Source organism: Mus pahari, chromosome 14 (assembly GCF_900095145.1).
Source record: "Mus pahari chromosome 14, PAHARI_EIJ_v1.1, whole genome shotgun sequence".
Classification (NCBI taxonomy): domain Eukaryota; kingdom Metazoa; phylum Chordata; class Mammalia; order Rodentia; family Muridae; genus Mus; species Mus pahari.
This window is the reverse complement of record NC_034603.1, coordinates 84,950,273-84,969,215: the sequence shown is the minus strand read 5'-3', so window position 1 is coordinate 84,969,215 and position 18,943 is coordinate 84,950,273. Positions and strand designations below refer to the sequence as shown.

General features: G+C 53.4%; 2 protein-coding genes across 3 annotated transcripts; one reads left to right on the top strand and one right to left on the bottom strand.

Annotated features, from left to right (window-relative positions):
- Positions 1-89: 89 nt before the first annotated feature.
- Positions 90-10,458, top strand: Tk1 (thymidine kinase 1). The gene is made up of 7 exons (XM_021213201.2): positions 90-212; positions 306-337; positions 1,152-1,262; positions 4,109-4,202; positions 9,065-9,154; positions 9,609-9,728; positions 9,832-10,458. Exons 1-7 carry the CDS (start codon positions 147-149, stop codon positions 10,021-10,023), a joined length of 705 nt encoding a protein of 234 aa, XP_021068860.1. The 5' UTR covers positions 90-146; the 3' UTR covers positions 10,024-10,458.
- A 2,203-nt stretch (positions 10,459-12,661) lies between these two features.
- Positions 12,662-17,146, bottom strand: Syngr2 (synaptogyrin 2). 2 transcript variants are annotated; one of them, XM_021213308.2, is made up of 4 exons: positions 17,023-17,146; positions 13,735-13,972; positions 13,243-13,382; positions 12,662-13,150 (listed from the first exon to the last, which is right to left on the bottom strand). In XM_021213308.2, the coding sequence occupies exons 1-4, from the start codon at positions 17,119-17,121 to the stop codon at positions 12,953-12,955; spliced, it is 675 nt and encodes a 224-aa protein (XP_021068967.1). In that variant the 5' UTR covers positions 17,122-17,146; the 3' UTR covers positions 12,662-12,952. The 2 variants fall into 2 exon arrangements, with proteins under 2 accessions (XP_021068967.1, XP_021068969.1); XM_021213310.2 differs by lacking the exon at positions 13,243-13,382 and having other exon boundaries at positions 12,938-13,150.
- Between the last annotated feature and the right edge of the window lie 1,797 nt (positions 17,147-18,943).

Genomic DNA, 18,943 nt, shown 5'->3' with positions numbered 1-18,943 from the left:
TACGTGACCGAGGTGGGACTTGTCGTCTTCGCCCCGCCCCGTGGGCGTCCTCTTTTGAGTGTTGGCGCGCAAAAGTCCCAGGCTGAGTGCAGTGCGGCGAAATATCCCCACCCACGGACTCGGGTGCTAAGCCTTGCACAGTCGCCATGAGCTACATCAATCTGCCCACCGTGCTGCCCAGCTCCCCCAGCAAGACCCGGGGGCAGATCCAGGTGCGGGGTCTGGGGTGGGGTCGGGTGGTGGCTGGTGCGGGGTGTGTACTTCTTAATATTGGGGGAGACTTCTTCATATGACCTCTCTTCTAGGTGATTCTCGGGCCCATGTTCTCAGGGAAAAGGTAATGAATGGGCCTTCGGGGCGGTGGGCCTCCCTCTCTCTGCAGACCCCGGCTTTCCTCTCTCTCCTCCCCCATCTACCCAGAAGCCTCTGACTAGGCGGCAAACGCCGCTCGACCTCTGTACATTCCCGCCCAAAATCCGGTTTCCTGGATTGCTGCCTTCCTCCCGCCCAAGCCTCTTCTCTTTGCTGAGGCGGACCACATGGGGGTACAATTGAAGACCCCCCAGCCCACATTCCCCAGGAGCTCACCGGACACCTTCATGTGTCCCCTGGGAGTTAGGCACCTTCTCGACAGTTTCCTCATTCATTCCCTATGCGGACTCTCCTAAAACCTTGGGGCCCAATTAACTCTGAGGTGAGGGACTGACCTCTGGGTGTCCCACCCAGAATAACTTACACACACACACACACACACACACACACACACTACTCGGGGTTTCTTTGCTTTATTTTGGGGTTATTGTTTTTTTAACTCAGTGTCTTTTATGTAGCCCAAGCTGGTCTCGAACTCAGAGATCCGCTTGCCTCTGCTGGGGTACATCACCATACCAGGCACCTCACTATTTTTGAATGGTCTGTGTCACCTCACTTTCATCCCTTGCCCCGAGGGTGAGGACCAAACTCAAGATCTGGGATCCAGAAGCAAGCTCTCTGGCGATTCTGTCAAAGACTTTGAAGTTCATTCATGAAAATTGAAGTTTGTTCAGAACAGCATGGGGTTAAACCTTGGTGAACGGCTGCAGTTCCGGCTGCCCGACGCTAGGTGGTGGTGGCAGCCCGCGGGCCTCATGTGCCCTGGTTAACTCTTGCAGCACCGAGCTGATGAGGAGAGTCCGGCGCTTCCAGATCGCCCAGTACAAGTGCCTGGTCATCAAGTATGCCAAAGACACGCGCTATAGCAACAGCTTCTCCACACATGATCGGTCAGTCCTACCCCCTTGATCCTGCCCTTCGGAAACCCCTAAGCCCCGGGGCACACTGCAGCTGGCCTCTAATGGATATGAATAAATGCTCAAAACTTAGAATAACCTGTCCCCAAGTGCCCATTGTACCCACTGAGGCTGGGAGAACCTGGGTCCCACTTGGGTAGAGGCTGCAGCCATCTTGACTCCAGAGATATCCCCCCCCCCCCCTTTAGTCGGCTCTCTGCCATTAGGTAGCATTCATCATTCTGAATTGTATATCTACCAGCCCTAGCACTGTACACTTCCCTCTGAGCCGAAGGGGAGGACTTCAAGAAAGTAAATTGTGCCCCTCGGGGTTGCTGGAGCTGGGCCAAGGGTGAGCAGCCTGGAGTAGAGCAGGTTTCTGAAGCGGAGCAGGAAGTGGAGCTGAGAACCTCCAGGACTTGGAGTTGGGTTGGGGATTCAAGCCATGCTTCCTGCCAGACTCTGTACTGAGATCTTCTGACTTTGTAACCACGGTGCCAGCACTCAGGATGGGATGTGCATCCAGGAGGACCAAAAGCAGAGGCCGCAACCGAGCGGCACACTGGCTGGAGTGGCCGCCACAGCCAGCTTGTTACCTGTCCTCTCTCTGGTCCCCTCTATTAGGGGAGGGAAGAGAGAATTTAAGATGCCCGAGTGTTGTGTTGTGCTCTTTGGTTGGTTTCAAGACAGGGTTTCTCTGTAGCCCTGGCTGTCCTGGAACTCACTCCGTAGACCAGTCTGGCCTCAAACTCAGAAATCCGCCTGCCTCTGCTTCTGCTGGGATTAAAGGCGTGCGCCACCACGCCCGGCTTAGGTTGGTATCCTAGGGAGGTGTGTGTTTGCACACATGTGTCCATACACACGAGTTCAGAGGACAACCTCGGGTTTTAAGTTCTGGGTTCCACACTCATTGGCCATACTTTTTTGTTTTGTTTTGTTTTGTTTTGTATTTTTGAGACAGGAACTCTCTCCAGACTCTGGTTGACCTTGAACTCACTCTGTAGACCAGGTTGACCTTGAACTCAGATCCAACTGTGCCTGCCAAACGCCGGGATCGATGGCGTGCCCCACCATACCTGGCTCAGTGTGCTTTCAAAGCAAGCCCTTTATGCACTCAGACACCTCAATCCTGTTTTTGATTTGTTTAGTTGGTTTTTTTTTGTTGTTGTTTGTTTTGTTTTGTTTAAAATCTTACATGTATGAGTGTTTTGCTTGCATGTAGATCTGCATGCTACTTGCTTGCCTGGTTCCCTGGGAGGTCAGAAAAGAGCATCTGATTCCCTGGAACAGGAATTATAGATAATTGTCAGCTGCCATGTGGTTCCTGGGGGTAGAACCTAGGTCCTCTGCAAGAATGACAAATGATCCTATCTCTCAACCCACTTACTGAGGCGGGTAGCATAGGTGAGTTATAACTTGTGACCCTCCCTCCTCTTCCTCCTGGAATTGCAGGCTAGCAATCCCACACCCAGCCCACACCTCCTTCAGATCTATGTAAATACAAGGATTACAGACAAGGTTGGCCACGCCCAGCTTCCCAGATTTTAAGATTGTGAGGTAGTAAGTAGGCCAGGAGGTGCTTTCCTTGCTAAGAATGCCACTGCGTGCTGCTTGTCTTGTGTTTTGGGAAACTGCTTTTTCTGAGCTGGTTTCTGAAAGTGAGGCAGAAACCGCAGGGAGAAGGCGCAGGGTGCAGCCCAGCATTCCACTCCTTAGAGCAGAGAGATTCCTGGCGTCCTTTAATGGTGTTTTGGAGTGTGTCCAAACTGGCCTTCAGAGGCCTGGGTGGGTTCTTCCTTGCCGGGAAGCGGTCTCCGATAGGGCCTGTCTGCAGAGGCTTCCCAGCCTGGCTCTGCCAGCAGACAGCCGCATGGTGTGGAGAGTCCTCCAGTCTGGAGGGCCATGAATGGAAGGGGTTCCAGGGGGTCACTCTGCTGTCTGGCGTCCAAGGCCACCTACCACTCCAGACACGGAGAACAGGGTGTTTCTCGCCTTGGGCTGCTCGTGGCAAATCCACAGGCCTGTGACAACTTTCCTGGGTACTGCGCTCTGGCTTCTGTGGACTGGAGAGGTGGCTCTGTGGCTAAGAGCACTTATTCTTGTCAAGGGCCCTGGTTCAGTTCCCAGCACATTTGATGGCTCACAACCATCAGTGACTCCAGTTCCAGGGGATCTAACACCCTCTTCTGAGTTCCAGGGCCACCAGATGTGCACACAATACACAGACCTACATGCAGGGAAACTGCTAATACACATAACTAAATTTTTAACGTTATCCCAGGTGTGACTTACGCCTTTAATTCTAGCACTTGGTGGGCAGAGGCAGAGAGAGTATGGGGTCAGTCTGGTCTACAGAGAGACCCTGTCTCAAATGAGTTATTTTGCTTTGTCTTTTAAAGAGTATGATTTTTGCTGCTCAGAATATTGTGTACCCTGAGGACTGTCCCTCATAAAAAACCCTGGGTTGGATCTATGGCTCAGTAGTTGAGGACTTATGTAGTATATATACCTGGTTGTCTGGAAGGTAAGTTTTTGGAGTGTTTTTGTTTCTCTCTCTCTCTCTGTTTTATTTTATTTTTTAAGAATTATTTATTATTATATGTAAGTATAGGCTGACTTGGAATTCCCTTGCTTTGAGCTCCTGAGTGCTTCAGTTACAGTGTGGGTACAGTTAAGGGAGGTAACCTGTTTTAACTGGTTTTCTGAACAAGGCCATGTATTCCCCATGCCTCTCCCACAGAAACTGATGGATCACCTCAGGCCACTTGCTCATCCGGGCATCTGGGGCCTAGGGGTACTTGGCCTCTGCCCTTGCTCATTCTCTGGCCTTCTCTTCCCAGGAACACCATGGACGCATTGCCGGCCTGCATGCTCCGAGATGCGACCCAGGAGGCCTTAGGTGTGGCTGTCATTGGCATCGATGAGGGGCAGTTTGTAAGTCAGCTTGCAGCATAACCCCCACCCACACCCTGACCCTGCCTGCCTGCTGGCTCAGAACTCCCTTTCACCTTTTGAGGAAGATGGGTCATTGACCTGTCTTTACTGGGGTGCGGATCCCCTTGCTCAGGAGCGTATTGTCATGTAGGGTTTGCTTCTGCCAAGGTGGCTGTGGGGGAGAGCTTCAGCAGTGGCTGGGCCTCCGGTCTTTTGATCCCAGCCTTGCTTTGGTTTCAGGGTTTGCTTGTGGGGTTTTAATCTTTGGGGGTTGGTGTTTGCTTCCTAGGCATCCTCTGACTGGGGTGGGAATTATGTCTTTTGTGGTCTTCCCTCCCATGTCATTGCTCGTGGTAGAAGCCTTTCCATGGGGGCCTGGGCTGGGCTGGCAGAGCGCCTTCGTGGTGAGCACAAGGCCCCGGGGTCCAGCCCAACATGACAGGAACTGGACACGCTGGAGTGCCTATAAGTCTAGCACCAGAGATGGAGGTGGGGGTCGGTTCAAAGTATCATTGGCTATTTAGCCAGTTTGGAGTCAGCCTGGGCTGGGGGGGGGGGGGCTGTAAACAGGAAGGGCTTGGCCACATTTCTTTGCCAATTTAAGGCTGTCTCCAGTACACCAGGACAGAAGCCTGACAAACGTACACCACGCTCTAACACTTAACATCATAGACGTTTTCAAGAGTATTTGTGCCGGGCATGGTGGTGCACACCTTTAATCCCAGCACTTGGGAGGCAGAGACAGGTGGATTTCTGAGTTCAAGGACAGCCAGGGCTATACAGAGAAACCCTGTCTCAAAAAACCAAAAAAAAAAAAAAAAAAGAGTATTTGTTGATGGGTTAGGTGGTGCTGTGATCCTTTACTTGGGGGACTAAGACAGGTGGAAGATCAGGAGTTCAAAGCCAGCTTTAGCTATAGAGTGAGACCTTGTCTCAAACCAAAAATAGGGCCAGTGAGACGGCTCAGTGGGTAAAGGAGCTTGCTGCACAGCCTGGCGACCCGAGTTCAATCCTAGAACCAATGAAGGGGTAAAACAAGAAGTGGGCTGGAGAGAAGGCTCGGGTGTTAAGAGTGCTTGCTTACTGTGCAAATGACTCAACTTTGGTTCCCAGCACCCGCACTGGGCAGCTCACATCTGCTTATAACCAGGATCTTTCCTGGCCTGTGCGGGCATCTACACACGTGCACGCACACATACTTCACATAGACACATACACCTAATTTTTAAAAATTATAAAAAGAGTTGTCAAGGATAGCATATATGTCCCAAGCATGCAACCTGAGGTAACATAATAAACTACTCAATAGAAAACAATCCCTCACTGTCTGTGGCTGCGAGTGGCTGTTCACAAGGCTGGATGATGGCCCTGAGTGGCCTGTGGCTTGGGCCAGAGGCCCTGTGTCACTTGCTGACTTTCTGCTAGACTCTGTGTGGCTCTTTGGCCACCCACTCTCATGCTCTACCCTGGAAGGAGCAGGCTGTTTGGGTTTAGTGGAGGAGGGGTCCCAGTCTGCCCTGTGTGTGCCCCCAACCCCCAGGATAGAGTGAGGCAGCTCCGGCTGTGGTGATCTTACCCAGCTCTTGGCACCTGTCCATCCACCAGGATGTGCCAGATCTGTTTTGTCCTCAGAGGTAAATCTTGGAACAAGATGGCTGTGGAGACGTTGACTTAGGGTACAGCTCACCGCCTCAGGCCTACCGCAGTGGCCTGCTTACTAGCTATGCTCTTCTGGTGTGCCCAGAGGCCCAGCCGGGCTCCCTACGCACTACCTTCTTTTCTTAATTCTTCCTCCTTGGTAGATCGTACCTAGGTCTGGCACCAGTCTACCAGTTGCTCCAGCTCTGTTCCCCATCCTAGCCTTTAGGAGAATTTTATTTCTATGATTTGACCTTATGATTAAGAAAAACTCGTTCACTTAGTGGATACTTTGATTTCTGAGATGGATCTTCCTTTGTGGTCCGGGCTGGATTAGAACTCAGCCTCCTGAGTCCTGGGATCGGTCATGGGCCCTCATACCAGCTTCATATAAACAACACAGTTCTTGCATGCTTCTGCCCCAGTCTCTAGAACCTGCTCTTTATACTAAGTTCAGGATCTCCCCATTGCAAAACAAAAGGACTGACCTTCCTTCTTATGTCCTTGCCTTGGACAGTGGGTGGAGGGTCCTTTAGGGTCCCGGAAGCCACAGCTGAGGATATAGAGCCTCCCCTGTGTTCATTCACCAGCACCGGGGCACACAGGCTTCTGGGCAAGAGTAGAAACTTGCATCTTCAGGAACTTTGTGTTTCCTTTAATGACAAGCTCAATCTAGGACACAATAGGAGCACACCAGAAAAAGGAGGCTTGTCACATCAGTGTCTTTGAACCAGGAACTACTGGGGATGCCATTGTGGCTTCTAAAACTTGCCTTGGGGCAAACACTAGTCATGGAACAGTGGTACTCAGAGAGAGGAGAGGCCCGTGGGTCTTCTGGCAGAAGGGCTAGAGCCTGGAGGGCAGGCGTTGCCTGGCTGGCTGCTTCTGGCATAGAGCACGCCTGTTTTGTCGATGCTCAGGTGAGAGGGCAGGAGAAGTCTTTATTCATGCCGGCCAGGGTGCCTTGCCTGGTGTTGGCCCAAGAGATTATGTTCAGTCAGTGCCAGGACCCTGCGAGTGCCAGCCCAGCCTGAACGCTTCTAATTATACACGTGTGTTTTTAATAGAGTGGGCCATGTCACATGCTGGGACTATTGTGGGAATGGCTGGGTCCAGGGACCAATCACATCCATTCCAAGTTTCTGCCCTTTGGCTGTGGTATTCTAGGTCTGGAGACAAATCTGGAGCTACCAGCTCACCGATGGTGACAGACTGGGAGGGGCGGGGGAGAAAGAGAAAGGCTGGGACACTAAGGTGTGGGGTGTGGGGTGTGCAAAGAAAGGAAGGGCTGGGGAGAAAGAGAAAGGCTGGAACACTAAGGTGTGGGGCGGGGGTGTGTGCAAGGAAAGGTTTGAGGAACCAGGCAGGGTGGCAGACCTGTACATTCAGCTCTGAACACTGAGACAGGGGATTGCTTTGAGTCCCAGGCCAACCTGGGCTACACAGTAATAACCAATCAAAAGCAAGAGACAGAAGAGATGGGGAAACAGTTCTATCAACGAGGCCCTGGCTCTGCAGGCGTGAGTCCCTAGCACCCGTGTAAAATGCTGGTTGTGGCCAACCTGCTTGCACCTCGCACATCTCATTGCCAAGAGCCATTCCCTCTCACTCGGGATTTCTTGGTGGAGGGAAAATGCCAGTGTAAACCTCACGGTGCTTATTCTCCGGGTTTCCACTTAGGCTCCACCTTCAGCCGTGCGGGCTGAAGCATGTGTGTGCGTGCATGTTTATGGGTGCCTGCAGAGGCCAAAAGAGGACATTAGATCCCTTGGAGCTAAGCTAGCTGATGTGGGTGCTGGGAATTGAATTCTGGTAATCTATAGGAATGAGTCATACTTTTAACCGCTGAACCATCTCCCCAGCCCTGTATTTTGGGGGACAGGATCTCGTAGCTTTGAACTTTGTAATCCTACCTTCAAAGTACTGGTATTATGGTATGGACACTGCGTCTGGTTCATTTGATGCTGGGGGTGGAGCCCAAGGCTTCACACACACTGGGTAAGCTCTCTTCTACCAACTGAGCTACCTGGTCTGCTCCTGAGATGTGTGAGTGCTTACTGTGTTTATATGTATGTCTATCAAATATGTGCAGTGCCCATAGGGGCCCCTGGAACTGGAATTAACATATGGTTGTAAGTGACCACGTGGCACTGGCAACCAGGTCCTTTGCAAGAGCAGCAAGGGTTCTTTCCTGCCCCCCCCCCCCAGGTCTCTTTCTCTCTGAAAGCCACCCCCCCAGGTCTCTCTCTGAAAGCCACCCCCCCAGGTCTCTCTCTGAAAGCCACCCCCCCAGGTCTCTCTCTGAAAGCCCATTTTAAACATGAGCTGGGTTTAGCTTCTAAGTCTGCCCTAACAGAACTCAGCAAGGACTTTAAGCCCAGAGCTTTGTGCACTGACCGTTCTGGAACGAAGAGACCCTTGGTGCTGGCAGGACCACTTCCTTCCAAGAACTGTAGGGGAATTTTCTAGCCTGGTGGCTCTCAGCCTTCCTAACACTGAGACCTTTAATATAGTTCCTCATATGTGGTGACCCCCAACCATAAAATTATTTTTGTTGCTCTTACGCTCTTGCTTCTCGTCCTCTTGTTCCCCATTCCCTTGCTCCCATGTCCCTATTCTCTCCTTCTCTCTGACTTTCTGTCTCTGCTACTCTCTCAACTCCCCTCCCCATGCCCTAAATAAACTCTATTTTATACTTAAAAAAAAAAAAAATAGAGCTGGGCGTGGTGGCGCACGCCTTTAATCCCAGCACTCGGGAGGCAGAGGCAGGTGGATTTCTGAGTTCGAGGCCAGCCTGGTCTACAGAGTGAGTTCCAGGACAGCCAGGGCTATACAGAGAAACCCTGTCTCGATAAACCAAAATATATATAATATCTATATTATATATATTTTGTTGCTACTTCATAACTATAATTTTGCTGCTGTTATGAATCATAATACAAATATCTGATATTTGACCCCTGTGAAAGAAAAGGTCGTTCAACCCCCAGGGATTGTGACCTATAAGATGAGAGCTGCTGTTCCAGCCTCTCTGGTGTGTAGAGGTGTTGGATGGAGTCTGCTGGCAAACTCTGGGTAGCAGTGGGCATGCGGGTGGGATGTCTCACAGGACTGGCAGTGTGGTCTGGTCTCCGGCTCTGGGCTTGCCTGTGTGCTTAGATCCCTCACGGTCTTCATGAGGCCCTTGCTCGGGGCAGCTCACCTCATCCTCTGAACTTTCCCAGTTTCCTGACATTGTGGATTTCTGTGAAACGATGGCCAACGAGGGCAAGACAGTGATTGTGGCAGCGCTGGATGGGACCTTCCAGAGGAAGGTAAAGATGTCTGTCCCTGGCTTGACAGAGGGTCCTGAGGCGGGAGACAGTATACAAGGTCTCCCTAGAAGTGTGTTCAGAGTAGAAGAAGCTCTTGGCTAGTGGGTGCTCTGAACTGGCCAAGGGGTAGAGAGCAGGAGGGTGCGGCTCTCAAGAAAAGCAGGATCAGTAAAGTATGATGTAGCCTGAATCATGGGGTTTAAGAGAAGCGATGGGGGTGGGGAGAGCTCAGGCTGTAACGCGCCATCACTGGGAGACAGACGGGCATATCATAGCGGCTTACTGGCCAGCTCCAAGCCAGCGAGAGACCCTGTTTCCAAAAACACCACGGTGGACGGTGCAGAGGCACAGCTCCCAACGTTGCTCTCTGCCCCCCCACACACACATGTGAACACGGGCAGAGGAGGGAGGTGCCTGGCTAACTGAGCCCACGTGCCTGCTGCCTTCCCTGCAGGCTTTCGGCAGCATCTTGAACCTGGTGCCCCTGGCGGAGAGCGTGGTGAAGCTCACCGCCGTGTGCATGGAGTGCTTCCGAGAAGCTGCCTACACGAAGAGGCTGGGCCTGGAGAAAGAGGTATTCCCCCCCACACACACACCCACGCGCGCGCTTCTGCCCGAGGAGTGGGCGGGGTTGGGCTGTGGCTTCTGAGCCCCGCGTCACGTGCCCCTCCCACCAGGTGGAGGTGATTGGCGGAGCCGACAAGTATCACTCCGTATGCCGCCTGTGCTACTTTAAGAAGTCTTCAGCCCAGGCTGCGGGGACAGACAACAAGGAGAACTGTCCGGTGCTGGGGCAGCCTGGAGAGGCCTTGGCTGTCAGGAAGCTCTTTGCCTCTCAGCAAGTCCTACAGTACAACTCTGCTAACTGAGGGGACCTGGGGCCTGCCAGCTCCTACTCCAGGTTGGGCTCTCAGAGAGCGGGGGGAGGGCGGGCTGCCATTCCTAATGGGCATTGTGCCTTGGACAGGCTCATCGTCCACTTGCTGAAGCCGTTTTCAGTTCCCCTCTTGGTTGCCGAGATGGCGCAGTGCAGACTGGAGCCCAGACCCTGCCTGGTGGCTAGGGTTCCGCATTCAGCCAAAGGTGAGGACGGAGCTGTCCAGCGTTGTGACACTGGTGGTGCTAGCTTCTTCCTTGTTGGTGGCTGGGTTTCAGTCTCAGAGCCCCACCCTCACCAAGGCTCCAGGCCTCTCCCATTCTCTCCCATTTGTGCCTAAACATTGCCTCGTAGCCTGTATTATATTTGACTATAATTTTTCTCTGCTCAGAACAGAACATACTCAGCTCTTGAGTATGTTTCTTGTGCAGAGTTAACAATATTAAAAAGTTTACTACTTAATGAGAACATGTTTCTCTCTCTCTCTCTCTCTCTCTCTCTCTCTCTCTCTCTCTCTCTCTCTCTCTCGTTTTTTGGTTTTTCGAGACAGGGTTTCTCTGTATAGCCCTGGCTGTCCTGGAACTTACTCTGTAGACCAGGCTGGCCTCAAACTCAGAAATCTGCCTGCCTCTGCCTGCCTCTGCCTCCCGAGTGCTGGGATTAAAGGCGTGCGCCAACACACCCAGCTAGTCTCCCACATTTCTATCTGGTTGGTTTCGGGACAACAATGGCAGAGGAGCTGCTAGAGTCAGGAGATGGTGTTTCTAGCTGGCACCAGGCGGGGGGGGGGGTAGGTTTTGTGAGACAGACGTTCGATAGCTTGAGTTGAGAAAACAGCTCAGATACTCAAGATAGGCCTTGGAGAGTGGGTGGGGCGACACCCTAGAGGACCAGAGACCTGGGTCTAAGGTGCCAGTGTGCCGCTGGTGCTGTGCCCAGCTTTCCTGCCATCTAACTCATTAACTGCTTAAGGCATGTTCTGCAGAGGAGGCCCACAGCTCGGAGCCAGGGCTGTTAGCTTATACTTCAGATTTTGAAAGACACTGCTAGCCGCTATCGACAGCCTCGTCATTGCACAAGAGTTACTTCAGGGGCATGCTGCTTCCTCACAGAGATGGGTGCACTCCCTGCCAAGTCCCTGGAAGGTGTCAAGAGGGGTCAGAGTCAACCTCAGCGGGGCAGCACCCAGGGGCCCTAGCAGGCAGCAGGTCCCTGGCAAGCTGTCCAGAACAATCCATTTTACAGGCGGACGTGGTGGCTATTTTAGGATGCAGTGGAAGGCAGTGTGAAGAATGAGACCCCACTGGGGAGGCTGCCATCCCAAGTTCAAAAAACATGGTCTAGCAGGGCATAATGTTCTAAGCTTTACCCAGCACTCAAGGGGCAGAGCCAGGCGGGTCTCTGAGTTCCAGGACAGCCAGAGCTACACAGTGAGACCCTGTCTAAAACAAAACAAAACATGGTGTAAGCCAGGCAGTGGTGGTGCATGCCTTTAATCCCAGCACTCGGGAGGCAGAGGCAGGGGGATTTCTGAGTTCGAGGTCAGCCTGGTCTACAGAGTGAGTTCCAGGACAGCCAGAGCTATACAGAGAAACCCTGTCTCGAAAAACCAAAACATGGTGTAAAACTAGAACCAGGCTGAGGCAGGAGGTTTGCCTCAACTTGGAGGCTGACCTGAGTTCCACAATGAGACACTGCTCTAGCCGAGCGTGCACCATGAGCCTGGGTTGTTACCTTTGAAAGGCTGGAAGCTGGCTCAGTGGCCTGGCATGAAGTCCAGGGTTTGAAACCAAGCACTTGGGAGAAGTCAGACGGTCACCTTTGGCTGGGTAAGTTTGAGGTCTTGTCTCAAAGCACTACCTTCCAAAGTGTATCCCCCCCCCATCCTGAGGACAACGCGCTGAGAAAAACCATTTATTCCATCTCCAAACTAGTCTACAGAACCTGAGGGCAGGGGTGTCCCCACCAAGTAAGTCTCCAATACATTCAGTGCAGGGGTTCCTGCCCTCCCCACTAGTAGCTAACAGCTGCTTGGGAATATTTACATAAAGCTGGGTGTTCTCTCCAGACAACTCTCATCCCTCCTGCCAGGGGTTGGAGCGAGAAGGAAGTGGTGTCTTGTCCCTCTGCCTGTCCCAGGGCCGGGCAGCCCGGGACAGGCAGCCTGGGGACGGTTGGCACAGTGGCGACTCCAGAAGACAGCGGTGAGCAGAGAGCTGGGTATTGAACCTGAGTGAGGAGGTGGAAGGACAGGCACAGGATCCCCAAGCTTGTCTTTGGGGGAAGAGAGTTGGGGCTCCTGTGGTCTCCAGCAGTGGAGAAACCAGCATGGGTCAAAAACATGGTAGCACTAGCGGGCACCTGCTTCTGGCTCTCTGAGAAGGGGACCGGGGGTTACTAAAAGCAACAAGGAGCTGAGCACGCAGCTGGGTGGCAGCACTGGTTAAGCAAATTCAAGGCCTGGGTTCCATCTACAGTACTAAGGTGGGGGATAAAAAGATCTAGTAAAAAACCCTCCTCGAAAATGCCCTTGAGGCTGGGCGGTGGTGGGCAGTGGAGGCGCACGCCTTTAATCCCAGCACGCGGGAGGGAGAGGCAGGCGGATTTCTGAGTTCAAGGCCAGTCTGGTCTACAAAGTGAGTTCCAGGACAGCCAGGGCTACACAGAAACCCTATCTCACAAAACAAAACAAAAAAAATGCCCTTGAGAATCAGGTGGGTGGCGGTGAAGCCCCTCTGGGCATGGGCACCTGTTCAGGTGTGCTCTGTCTGGCTGCAGCTGGGATGCAGAAAGGTGGGGATTCTTTGGCTGTCAACTGTAACAGGCAAGGGACTAAGTTCTGGGCAGCAACCCTTGAGAGAAGTCCAGAGTAGAGGGGCACCCCCCCAACACCCCTTCCCTGCCTTCTTGTCCCTGGCTGCTCAATACACAGGGGGAGGCTGGTAGCCCTCAGTAGTCTCCACGTTCTGGGTGAAGGGCGGCTGCTGGTAGTTTTCCACGGAGGCACTAGGGTAGGAGGCGTAGGCTGTGTTGGGATCCGGGGTGGGATCCACGTAGTTCTGAATGAAGGCATCCACTCCAGCCTTGTAGCGCTGGTAGGCCAGGGAAGCCAGTACACCCTGTGGGCGGGTGGAGGAGACCCAAGTTGTGGGCACAGCAGGGGACCTCAGTCCTCACCCAAGCCTCCAAACTGCCCTCCCCGTCCACCTACCCAGGAAAAGATGGAGAAGAAGCTGAAGGTGATGGCTGCCCGAGCTGAGTCCGCTCCCACCCAGACACTTTGAGGTTTGGTGGCTGCCCACTGGTTGGTCAGGAAGCAGAAACCAACAAACCACAGGAAGGTCCAGAGAGCTAGGGAAATAAGGGAGAGAGTTGGCTCTAGGAACAGCCTGGATCCCCAGGGTCCAGGGGGGACAGAGAAGGACTCTCCCAGGACTGTGGGCTGTGTAACCTCCGTGTATCGCAGAGGGACTTGAAGGCTAAGGGGTCAGCTACTGGGTGGGGTTGATGAGTAGAGAAACCAGATTCTGTGCTTCTCTTACACCCCAACACCCTTGACTTCCAGAGTCAGAAAGCCTTGTGTGCCATCCCAGGAAATGGGGACCTAAGAGAAGCCTCAGGTGAAGCTCATGACACTCAGCTGCTGTCAGCACCCCCCTCCCAACAGTACCGAAGCCCTGGTACAGCAGTGCCACAGGCATACCTGAGAAGAGCAGGTCGCCAATGACCAAGTACTTGCGGTCAGTGGCATTGCTTATCTGGGAGAAGAAGGCGTCGACCACAAGGAAGAAGGCTGAGGCCAGGAAGGCCAGCACCCCGATGGCACTGCCATAGCGGCAGGCATCCTCATTCTGGTTGAACACACAGCGTAGTTGATCGGATTTGTGATCGTTGATGTAGCCCTCGCCGAAGATGCAGGAGAACACAATCAAGGCCAAGACCTGGGGGAGAGGAGATTCCACGAGCAGTGGCAGACGCCCGCTGGCCATTGCCTCTACAGACCCCGTTAGGGCCTAGAGAGGGGGACCCTAGCGGGACATCAGGGTGACTCTTGTCTCTGCTGATGTCCCCATCTGAGACTGGTGTTTCAACCCCTTCTGGATTGGTGGGGCTGAGGTGACAGGCAGATGGTGGCCAGGGTATCATCAAAGCAGGTGCTGACCACAAGGGGCTGTGGACAGAACAGGCTATTTACTACGAGAAGAGGCGATTCCTAGCTGCCTGCCTACAGAGTGATCTTATTTAGGGTTGTGACTAAGAACAAAGAAAAATCCACCTGGGCTGGGGAGACGGCTCAGCGGTTAAGAGCGCTTGACTGCTCTTCCTGAGGTTCTGAGTTCAAATCTCAGCAACCACATGGTGGCTCGCAACCATCTGTAATGGGATCCGATGCCCTCTTCTGGTGTGTCTGAAGACAGCTACAATGTACTCATATACATAAAACAAATAACTTTAAAAAAAAAAGAAGAAGAAGAATCCACCCATCTCCATTTTGAATGAGATTCGGGTTTCTCTTGGAGGGGGTGTTGGTTGTTTTTTTTGTTTTGGGTGAAGGGATTTCATTTAGCTGTAACTCAAAATGATCCTGCCTCCTGATCCCCCTGCCTCCACCTCTCAATGCTGGGATCATCATGGGTTGGCGTCTGCTTAGACTCCCCCAACTCCACCCCATCCCGCTTGCTGGCAACTGGAACCTAGGGCTCCACACTCACTAGGTAAGTTCACCACCACTGACCTACCTACGCTTTTAGCCCTCCAGGTTGTGTGTGCATTTGTAAGTTTCAGGGTTTTCTTTTCCTCTCTCTCTCTCTCTCTCTCTCTCTCTCTCTCTCTCTCTCTCTCTCTCTTCTGAAACTGGATCTTATTAGGTAGCGGTTGCTGTCCTGGAATTCAGAGAACCCGCCTCTACCTCCAGAATGGAATGCTGGGATTCAAGGCCTATACCACCACACCTGCCCTTATTGGTTGTTGTAAGATAGAATCTCAGGCCGGGCGTGGTGGCGCACGCCTTTAATCCCAGCACTCGGGAGGCAGAGGCAGGAGGATTTGTGAGTTCCAAGACAGCCAGGGCTACACAGAGAAAACCTGTCTCGAAAAACCAAAAAAAAAAAAAAAAAAAAAGATAGAATCTCAGGCTGGAGAGACAGCTCATCAGTTAAGAGTACTGACTGCTCTTGCAGAGGACCTGGAGACCCTCATGTTAGCTCATCACCACCTGTGACTCCAATTCCAGAGGACAAGGTAACCTTCCGACTCTGAGTATCAGGCATGCACGTGGTGTACCTTCATACACGCAGGCAAACACTCATACATGTGAAATAAAACAAGTAAACAGAAATAAAAAAGATGCTGGGCAGTGGTGGTGCAGGCCTTTAATCCCAGACTTGGGAGGCAGAGGCAGGCAGATTTCTGAGCTCCAGGAAAGCCTGGTCTACCGAGTGAGTTCCAGGACAGCCAGGGCTACACAGAGAAACCCTGTCTCGAAACAAGACAAAACAAAAACAAAACAAAACCAGAAATAATGAAGACAGGCTCTCGCTCAGGTTCAGGCTGGCCTGAAGTTCATGACTAGCCTGCCTCAGCTTCCTCAATGCTGATAACCACCTCCCATTTGAGTGAGTTTTAAATAGGATGGGCCACAAAATCAATCACGGAGGGGAAACTCAAGGTATTTCACCTAACCCTCACCCCAACACCCTGCCCCAAGTCGGTTCTTACAGCATCAACCAGCATCTTCCAGAACACCCTTCAACAGCTGCCCTGTTTCCCTCCAAGACTCCCCTAAGGCAAGAGACTCCCCAGCCAGCCAGCCTTCTCCCTACAAGGACTTCCGGCTTCTTTAGCACGTCGGCCCCTCCCCTCCAGAGAACTACTAAGCCTCCAGCCCCACAAAGGTTCCCCCCAGAACAAGGTTCTTGGGGTGGTCAGATCTACAGCCAGGCTCAGATCCCGCAGGAGCCAGGACAGAGGTGGGAAAGTCACCAGCAGAGACTGTCCAGAGTTTGGAAAGCAGCTCCTTTGGAATCGTCCTAGTCATTTCGCTTCCTCCCCACACCCTAAGGCCACTGCCAAGCCCACGTCAACGCGGCAGATGCAACTGAGTCTGTGGGCACCTGGCTGCCTCGACTCGCAGGACCAGAGCGATCCTGCGGGGACGCTCTCCATAGGGCTGTGGAACCGGCAGTCACAAGCCCCGCCCCCAGCTACGGATGAAGCCGGAACTCCCGGACTGGGCGCAGGGTATGGGTCAGGGCTCCTCCTGGCACTGCCATCCTGACTGACAGGGTACAACCCAGGACGGAGTCACTAGATTCCACCGCTAGGCTGGGAGACTCCGGGGAGCCAGGGCACCGCCAAGGCTCCAGGCCCAGACCCCCTGGGCGCAGTGGGGCCAGCTAAAGCCTCAGCGGGCAGTGTTTTCAACCCAAGATATGGAAAGCTGCCCCGCACGCCTGGTACAAGGAGGCTCGCCCCGCTTCTGGGAAGAGAGTGCATTTGGTGGGTGAGCAGACCTGTTGCTAGCCTCTGAGAGGGAAGTTAACTCTCCTTCAGGGCGCCCGGGCCAATCCCCCTCCTCGCACCCCACGTGGCTGCAGAAAGTCCCTTCCAGGTGAATTTCCTAGGCTGGGAGCAGCGGCGTGCCGGCCACCTGCTGTGCCGTGCCCCTCTCCGGTCCCTCCCACTGCCAACAAGGCGACAGGCCTGCCACCCCGGAGAACTTCTTCGGGGACGTCCCGCGCCAGGGCGGCCCGGACCAGTGGTCGAGGGTGCGGCGGGGCCCGGCCCGGAGTTGGGGAGACAAGGTCGGGAGTGGAACAGGCGACAAAACGCACGGACTGGAGGGGACAGAGACGCGGAGGGGCGCGGGGCCCCGCGCTCTCCGCCAGGCCCAGGACGCGCGGCCGCCGCCACCTGTCGCGCTCTGCGGCCCGCGGCCCACCGGCCCCGGTAGCCAGGACGCCCGGCTCCGGGTCCTCTCTGGCCGACTCACCATGCTCACGAGGCGCGTCACCACCTGAGGCTGAGACACGAAGCGCCGCAGGTCGAAGGAGCCGCCCGCGTTGGCCGCGCCATAGGCCCCGCTCTCCATGTCGCCGTCGCCACCGAGCCGCGGCTGGCCGGGAACCAGGCGGATTGCCCCGCCCCGTCCCGTCCCACCCGCGGGGGCGGGGCCTGCCGCCAACGGGGCGGGGCTAACCGCCGGGAATTAGGGGCAGAGTGCCCCTCTGGACTGGTGGAAGCTGGCAGCTAAACTTGTAGCTGCGCAGGAGGCGCCAGGGTGCAGAAGCGGGAGGAAAAGCTCACCCCTGGGAAATATGTCCTACTGAGTTCATCCAGAAAGGATCAGAGAGTTCCCAAGAAGAGACATCCTAGGCGGTCCCCACTTTACACTTACTTACACAGTGCCCTAGTGAAGGTCCTCTCCGGTAAGCCCTCCAGACACCCAAATCCCACCAATCCAGAATCCAGGCTTGTAAATACCTGGATGTCACGTCACCATTCTGCTCCAGACGAAAGGACTGGGGCATAAGCTCTTGCCTAAGCTCAGAGGCCCCCAGTTCCAACCTCTGGACTACTGTAGTAATAACTATGGCCCCCACAGTCTGGCTACTGTTTACTCTGGAGCTAAGCCTTCCAGGCAAAGGGCTCTGAAGGACAGAGTGCCTGCACATCTCTAGACATCATGATCACATGCTGCAAAGCACCTGGTGGTGGTTGTCTCAGGAAGAAAAAGAGGGCAGGCGAATAAGGAGTTCAAGACCACCCTGAGCTATCTGAGATCTAGTCTCAAGTACACACATACTGAGGAATGTAATTTTAAAAATTAAAGCAAATAAGATCGCTAGTTCATAGAGCCCAGCTCCCCCTGCCCCCAATAACATTTAGAAAGGGAACCAGATGCTTAATCTGAAGGGGTCATGTGTCAACCCAGGGCTTCATACTGACTGCCAAGAGGCCTCCAGTTATCCTTCTGTTGACAACACAAACTTGTTGCCAAGGGGACCATGGCTGTTGAGGGGTGTGGAGGGCTGAGAAGTGGCACAGAATGGAGTCATGACAAGATGGCGTTACCACAGTCACTTCAATGAGTAAAGAATAATGAGACAGACTCACCTCAGTAATGAGGGGAGCTGGACAGTAAGGAAGCTGAGGCAGAAACCTGCCCCACCAGAAGGGTCACCACTAGGGAGAACACAGGAGTAGGCACAAGAGAGACTGGGCCTTCTAACAGTCTGTCTGCAACTATCTGCACCCTCCCCACACTAACAGGGCCTGTGACAAGCCGCTGGTAGGTGAGCCCAGGGCTACCTCCTAAAATCTGTCCATACACGCCATGAGTGTTTGATGAAGGAGAACTGGCCGGCAGGACTTTCCTACAAACTCTCTCTCTCTCTCTCTCTCTCTCTCTCTCTCTCTCTCTCTCTCTCTCATCTCTCTCTCTCTCTCTCTTGTCTCAAAAAACCAAAAACAAAACCAACCTTTAGCCATTACATCATTACATGTAATTGGTTTGTGCCTGGGGTGGGTGGGTGGAGCACACGAGATGACACATGTCATAAAAAAGGACACCTTGTAAGACACAGCGCTTGCTCCCTTCACAGGGTGGGTTCCTGGGTTTGAACTCAGGATCCCAGACTTGGCAGCAAACACCTTCACCCATCTCACAAGCCCCGTTTCAGATTTTTGCTTTATTTTGAGACAGTCTTACTATGCAGCCTGACTGTCCTGGAACTCATTTGTAGACCAGGCTAGCCTCTAGCTCACAGGGATCCTCCTGCCTCTGCCTCCCTCATACTGGAACCAGGGGTGTATGCCAGCACCTCAATTTTTCATTTATCTTTTTGTCGTTGTTGTTCCATTCTTTGGGACCAGACTCATGGACCAGGATTGACCTTGAACTCCTCCTGATC